This window comes from Rhincodon typus, chromosome 25, assembly GCF_021869965.1.
Source record: "Rhincodon typus isolate 14 chromosome 25, sRhiTyp1.1, whole genome shotgun sequence".
Classification (NCBI taxonomy): Eukaryota; Metazoa; Chordata; class Chondrichthyes; order Orectolobiformes; family Rhincodontidae; genus Rhincodon; species Rhincodon typus.
Window position 1 is genome coordinate 10,003,479 of NC_063356.1, and position 8,042 is coordinate 10,011,520.

The following is an 8,042-nucleotide window of genomic DNA, read 5'->3' on the forward strand; positions in this document are numbered from 1 at the left end:
TTTATAAATCTTTGGTTTTCATTGAGTCTAAATTTCACCAATTGCTGTAGTGAGACGTGAACCCATGTTCCCAGAGCATTATTCTGAGCTTCAACATGATTAGTTTAGTGACTTTGACGTTACACTACTGTCTCCCTTCACTAATGCCTCTGAGAAGTTGGTGCAACAGGATTAGGCCACTGCCTTCACTCGTTCATTGATGTAGGTCCTTCTGGCTGGCTCTGCACTTTTTGCCCATCTCTAATGTTGCTTGAGAAGGCGATGGTGAGCCACTTTCTTGAATGTAACCAAGTGGCTAACTCGGCAGCCAGAGTCAACCATGTTATTCAGGGTTGGGAGTCACTTGTAGACTAGATCGAGTAATAACAGCAGGTTTCTTCCCCTAAACGGCATTATTGATCGAATCCTTACAGTGTGGAAACAGGCCATTTGGCCCAACAAGTCCACACCAACTTTCCGAAGACCATCCCACCCAGACTCAACCCCCTCCCCTATCTCTGTAACCCTGCATTTCCCACGGCTAATCCACCTAACCTACCCATGCCTGGACCCTATGGGCAACTTAGCATGGCCAATCCACCTAAGCTGCATTTGCTTGGACTTTGGGAGGAAACCAAAGCACCTGGAGGAAACCCGTGCAAATACAAGGAGAATGTACAAACTCCCCACAGACTGTCGCTCGAGGCTGGAAATTGAACCAGGGTCCCTGGCACTGTGAGGCAGCAGTGCTAACCACTGAGCCACCAGAATGACATGGACATTTTACAAAAACTTGTTAGGTTCACATTGACCATTATTGCTATTAGCTTTCTTTGAATGGAATCAAAATTGCCCAACTGCAGTGGAATTTGACCTCATATCTCCCGAAGATTAGCCTAAACACTAGTACCAACAATATTATCATTCCAGCAATCTACTTTGTCAAGCAGCGCCCTCTTATAGTTCAGCAGCCTAGAACACCCTTTGAAATACACAATCATATACAACTTCTGCTCCCTCACCACTGTTCATTTACCCACATTCAGCCTCTTTCTACTTATTTTGGGTAAGCTCAAATGATTTAGCTGCAAAAAATGCTGTGTAATCCTGATATTACTGAAGCAGTTTGATACCTTGGTTTACAGGGCCTGTTTGTTGCCAAGTGTATCGAAAAGTTGTGCCAGTGAAACATTCCAACCTACATCTGACTGCTGTATAGACTGTTTATTGGAGGAGACAGAGCTGAAAGCTTTAGAAGGGAATTTCCAGAAGGCCATAAGACTTGAAGCAGGATTAAGTCATTTGGCTCATCACACTGCTCTGCTACTTAATCATAGCTGATAAAGTTGCCATTTAAGACAGTTGATGACAAGTTGTCAACAACAGGACAGTAGAAATTGGGAACACGCAAGAGGCCAGAATGGTAGGAGCACTGGGATTGCAGAGGGTTGTAAAGCTTGAGGGGGTTACAGAGATCGGGAGAGGCAAGACCGCAGGGGGTATGGGGAATTTTAATCTGGGGTTTTGTTGAACTGGAAGACGATGCAAGTCAGCGGTCACAGCATCATTTGTAGGCAGGTATTAAGCTATCCGACTTCAACCAACGGACCACTACAGAAAATTCTGGAATGTCTGGAAGCTAGAGAAATTGTTGCTAGAGAATTAAGGGAACAAGATTGATAGGCTCGAGCTACTCTGAAGTGTAGCTGCAGATGTAGCCTCTGCCCTCAATCTCACTGCCTTGCTTGTCAAAACATGACACACTTTGGTGTTGGCTATGGAAATTCTAGCATGGTGCAGAACTTGCTGGCTGACTGATGTTTTTGTGAGTCATTAACGTACCTTTTCTGTCTGTGCGTGTGGGCCACACTCCAACCAAATAGGAACAACAAAAAAAGAGAGCAGAATATAGCCTATGACGACAACATCAGATTTTCTATACCCCGCACATCCTTCTATAAATACTGCTTTGAATTCGGACAACTACATTAGCCCCAGATTGGATCCCCACAGAAACCTAAGAGCAACTTGCATTTGCGTCTAAGTTAAAGTGCTTTAGGAGGGGTGGCCGAAAGCATGGCCAAGTAATGGGTTTAAGGATGATCTTATAAGTGGAGCAGGAGATAGAGAGGTCAAAGGGATTAGGGAGCAAATTTAACAGCGTATAGTCCAAAGTACAGTGGGCACTGGTGGAATGAAGGGAGCACGCATAAGCAGGTAGACTCAGGGCATTGAAATTCAGGTGAGTTTTTTAAGACTGGAGGAGGTTACAGAGATGCAAGGTCATGAGGGGATTTAAATATCAGGAGAATCATTTTATATTTGAGGAGTGAGGAAAATCAGATGCAATGTAGGCCACTGAGAAAGGACACTGTCCTATAAATTAGACAGTTAAGAAACTAAAATATATTAATAATGTCTAAGCTTGTGCAATTGACTGCTCAAGGATCAGCTGAGAAGTCACTTACATTTGATATGTCCCTTCTTGCTCTCCATGGCGACGTGTGTAACTGGGGTGAACAGGTGTCCTTACTGTCCACCATTGCTAGGACACAAATGATATCAAACGAACCTATTTCTCTTACTTATGGGGCATTTTTACACCTTTTTGGTCAGGTATATCCCAATCCCCCACCAGTTATTGTGGCATTGTGGTTATGACATTGGACAAGTGATCCAGCAGGCCCAAACTAATGCGCTGAGGAAATGGGTTCAAATCTGAACTTGAAACTTACTCTTAGAATTTGTGACCATGAAATGATGATTGACTGTTGTAGAAATCCATCTGGGAGTTCATTAATGTTGTGCAGTGAAGGACATCTGCTATCCTTAACTGGTCTAGCCTACAGACCCACAGCAATGTGACTGACACTTAACAATCTGAAATGCCCTAACAAAACAAGGGCAATTGGGGATGAGGCAACAAGACCAGTGGTCTTGCCAGTGACTTCCACATCCCATGAAAATAATAAATAAAAAATCCCCACAGAAGTCTAGACTGGAAATCTTCACTTGGACTGCACATCACAAAGAACTTTCCTCTACTTTATTTCCACACATTCCATTCATTTCTGCTTGGCTTCAGTTGATTTTCATTTACATGGAGGCCTACATTCCACCACACCCCTCATGCCTCATTTAACACTGGCCAGTGGAACATCCCCCTCACCCCATTTCGCAATGGTTTCAACCTGCTCTTAAATACCATTTAAGGTGTCTCTCCCAGTTTGGACTTTTGCTCCACATTCTGAAGGCAAACTCAGCTCCCCTGAGTTATTCGTTCTCTTCTCAGTCACGAAATGGAACCCAGTAGAAACTTAAGATGGAACATGCAGTCATGTTACCTGAGAAGTGAGGAGAACAACTTCTTACCTTTATCTTGAAATGTGAATGAACGAGTGCAGCGAGTGCGAGAACCAGTGCAACTGCAGTTCCTATGAATAGATATTGAAATATATGGGAGTTTGGGTGCTGCTCAAGTGGATTAACTGTTCCTGCTTTTCCAGTGGATCCCCTGATAGTCTGTGATGGAGACGTAGCAGAGATTGACGCAGGCAGCATATTAGGCACAGTACTTCCACCATTATTAGCCTCTGCTTGCATTAAGTTGACGCTGCTGTGATGTGGGTCATCAGTTGTGCTGCCAAATAATGTATCCTTTTTAGTAACAGTGTTTGCACTTTCATCTTCTGTGACTACACTGGTCACTGCAGACGTGGCTTCTATGCTGGGGATAAGCTTGTAACGAGTTACACTCTGTACAGGAGACATCAAGGAGCAGAAAGGTTCTGGCGTACTCGCATTATACAAAGGTTTTGTGGGAGAGTTTCTGTAAAAATAGCTTGAACTTGATCCATTGTGCAGGTCAATCAGGCAGCAATTTGAAGCAACAGCAATGTTGGAGGCTACGGGAATAAGCGAGTAAGTTAATTATTTGGAAGAATGTTTGCTTTAAGCCCCATATCCACTTTCTTAAGATGCCTTTCAGATTCTTTTCTGTCTAACTGGCTCATCCCTGTGATTAGCCCTTCACAGGACATCATCCACTTAGTAACACTGCGATAACTGCACAGATCATGGTCAAATCACTAGAAAGCACATCAACTGTCCAAATTTCAACAAACATTAACAGAAAGGAAATAATGTCAGTGAGACAGTAGCCATAAAGATTAGGAGCTGGGTAGAATAGCAGAATTTAGTCGATAATACTATAAAGGACAACATTGTAAAGACTGGGCCACGTACAATTGAAGAGACGGGGACTTTGGAGTAAAGGATGATTTTTTTTTCCCCTTTGTTATTTTACTGGATGCAAGTGTTATTGACAAGGCCAGCATTTGTTACCCATCCATAACAGCCCTGGAACTGAGCGCTTGCCAGGCCATTTTAGAGGGCAGTTAAGACTCAACCACATTGGTGTGGGTCTGGAGTCACATGTAGGCCAGAACAGGTGAGCACAGCAGGTTTCTTTTCCAAAGAGCATTTATGAACTGGAAGGGTATTTTTTTTAAACAACAATTGATGACAGCTGTCATGGTCACCATTACTGAGACTTACCCTATATTCCAGATTTAATAAATAAATTCAAATTTAACCAGCTGCAACATTGGGTTTTGAACCCATATCCCTAGAGCTAAGGTTTCTAGATTAATAATCCAGTGACATTAACACTTCACCACCATCTTCCCAATTTAGCCCATCAGGCCTGTTGCATGACTTAATGAGTTACTAGCCAATCTGCAAACTCACACCATAAGCCTGTCTTCGGCCATGTAATGTAATATTGGAAGTGAATACAGAATGTTATATAAGAGGCGAGATGGTCTGGGCTGAAGATTCTGCTCAAGTGGGCAATGTTTGGGAGGTAAGACTGCACAGAAAGTTCACAAAATGCATGATTAAACTTCAAAGGAAGGAAAGAAGTAGGCAGACATGGAATTGAGATAAACAAGTTAGTATTTTTGAAGTAAATCCAGGAGTTACTCGACTTTGGAAATAAAGTCATAGAGCAGACAAGTTAAAGAACAAAGATGAAAGTTACAAGGATGCGTGAAAAGTCTAGGTGTTTGGGATTAGCGGTAGTTTTTCAAAGGAAGGGTAATGAATTCTGTAGGGCTGTGAAATTCAATAGAATCCCAGTTACCTTTCAGGAAGGAAAGATAGCCCTCTGACTGCTCTGTGGCTTGTTTTACTGACTTGCACTGGTCAAATATGTATATATAGTGATCCAAGACAGCATGGAAGTAAGCAAACAGATCACTTTTACACCCTGTAACAACCTTCGTGTCTGGCATCAAGCATTGATGGGAGCTCTGTGAAACAAAACAAATGAAGGAAGTGTTTATTTCCAATTTTTAAACAAGTCATCTTCAAAATCCCAATGTATATAATACAACAAATATAAACAAGCCCAATTAAACACATTTATATTGGACACTTTCTAAACAATGATAACTGAATTGATTATTGAGTATTTCACACAATTCCAGCCCTTGTGACAAGCTGGTCAATAATTTGAGCTTCTATGCAACTCTCGCATTCACAGGCAGAAACTGTAGGGAAGACTAGGACATTAAATGATAGATTAGCCTCTCTCCTCTAAGTTCTATCTTCTCTCTCCATCAGCTCCTAAACCTTAGTTATTCTGTGATTCAACGACAGCAAAGCTGATTGTTGATCTAACTCCATATACCCAGCTACGTCCCATTCCTAGTCAGCAAATACCTATCAATCATAGGTTTAAAATGTGTTAATTTGTTAATAACCTTTGTGCATAGATGCAGTTCTTACCTTTACTCTTTGAAGAAAGCTATATCCCTGTGATAGTAAGGATGTTATGAAACTTGAAAGGGTTCAAAAAAGATTTTTAAAGATATTGCCAGAGTTGGAGGGTTTGAGCTATAGGAAGAGGCTGAATAGCTTGGGGCTATTTTCCCCTGGAGCATCGGAGGCTGAGGGGTGACCTTATAGAGGTTTATAAAATCATGAGGGGCATGGATAGGGTAAATAGATAAGGTCTTCTCCCTGGGGTGGGAGAGTCGGCATATGTTTAAGCTGAGAGGGTAAATGTATAACAGGGATCTAAGGCGCAACATTATTTAATGATGCCGACTGAAGGATAAATATTGGCAGGACACCAGGGATAATTCCTCTGTTCTTCATTGAAATAGTGCCACAGCATCTGGTACATTCATTCAGGGTCTCAGTTTGAAGCCTTATCTGTAGTACCTCTCACTGTATAATGCTCCCTCAGCTTTTTTGTGCTCAAGCCTTAGACTGGGACCTAAACCAAGGAGCATTCTGTTCAGAGGCAAAAGTGAGATTGACTGAGCTACAGCTAATACTCAAGCTTCATTCCCTATCTGTTCCTCTAAACCTTAGAACTTAGATCAAATCGCTCTTTAACCTTCAAGACTGTGGGAAATAGAATTTCAGTTTACATAATAAAAACCAAAAGAACTGTGGATGCTGTAAATCAGGAACATTTTACATAATCTCAGTTTACATAATCTCTCCTCATAATTTAACTTTAGATAGCCCAGTTATAAACATGGTAAATCCATATTACACTCCCTAAAAGGTCAACACATCCTCCCTAAAGTGCAGATTGCAGAAGTGTTTACGGTAACTCAGATATCTAAACAAATATCTTTGTATCATGGTAGTATTTTACCTTGTCAACTATTCTACATTACAGCTATCCTCCACTCCTAACTCCTCACATACATTTCTCAGTATTTCAAAATCTTTACTTGACTATTTCTGCAGTATTAACACTTTTCTCAGCTAAGCCTATTACTTCATGGATCATTTACATGTCTTACATTAGAATTTACACATATATAAATGTAAGCTTCACTTTGCCATTGACCAGTTGTTATATTACCGTGATTCTGAACTGGATAACAATCAGAAAATAGCTAATACCTCCCCTCCTTAAGATAGAGAGAGAAAGAGAAAGAAAATTCCCAGGGACAGGGAGAGAGAGAAACAGAGAGAGAGAAAGAGAGAGAGAGAGAGAGAGAGAGAGAAAGAACCGATGCTAGTGGCATTTGGCATCACTATGTGTTGCAAAGCAGCTGTCCAGTTAACGGACTTCCTCCACTATGCTTGTTTATGCTATATCAATAATCTGTGTGTAATGCTATCTTGTATACATGGAGTTCTTGTAAAACGGCAATAGCTTTACACTGACCAGAGCTTGGGAGCTATATCCCTGAGAGACTTGTATGGGTGTTTAGGTGGTGAGAATGTTGAATCTGTGCAACGTGGGCAACATGTATACTGTCACCGTAGCACACTAGCCTCTGTAAATAGTGGTGACTGCAATCCCCCAAGATATGGCCTCTCTGCAAACATTAGTCCTGCTGCTGCATAATGTAGGGGCTCCCTCTCTTGTAGCACTGCCAATAATGCAACTTCCTCTTCATACATGGATAATGCAGTAATGATTCTGCCCCCCCATGGGAACTCTCAGGTACTGAGAGGGGCTTGTGGTTCTCACTGGATTTGGCCAGCTCACTCGAATGATGAGGTACATCCCTACGCAAAAGCTGGTAGAAACTATCACATGATTTGACACGAGTACCTCAGTTGAATCCAATGGATCCTATTGAGGGATGGGAGCCTATCAACACAGCTATTCCTCTCATCGACAGGTCACTTAGATCCTGAGACTCGGTGGTAAAAGGTACAGACTACACTCGTACCCAAGGCAAACAAATGAAACATTGCAGTCAGGCACACTGAGAAAATAAATTCTTTCTCCTGAATGCATTGTATACATTGACTGTCAGAAACAGAACTTGAATAGTGTGGCAGAAAAACACAGGCAGGCTTGCAGCAAATGCAATAATGATTGAGCATAGTGTATTGCAATAGGGGCTACAGATCATGCAAGTCTACAAAGTTTTTAACATCAAAGTTCTCTCAAAACAATGATTGATGCATTATCTTTCCTGACTGCTCTCCATGAAGGTGCAGAGCTGGATGAACACAGCAGGCCAAGCAGCATCATAGGAGCAAAAAGGCTGACGTTTCGGGCCTAGCCCCTTCATCAGAAA

General features: G+C 41.8%; 1 protein-coding gene across 3 annotated transcripts in view; it reads right to left on the reverse strand.

The window, feature by feature from the left end:
* The window catches only part of LOC109922628, a 65,636-nt gene that overhangs the window by 15,167 nt on the left and 42,427 nt on the right, over window positions 1–8,042 (reverse strand). For all 3 annotated transcript variants that reach the window (XM_048612009.1, XM_048612012.1, XM_048612010.1), the window contains 2 exons: window positions 5,123–5,291; window positions 3,352–3,884 (listed from right to left, as the gene is read on the reverse strand). In XM_048612009.1, coding sequence (XP_048467966.1) covers window positions 3,352–3,884; window positions 5,123–5,291 — 702 coding nt within the window. The remainder of the gene's footprint in view (window positions 1–3,351; window positions 3,885–5,122; window positions 5,292–8,042) is intronic.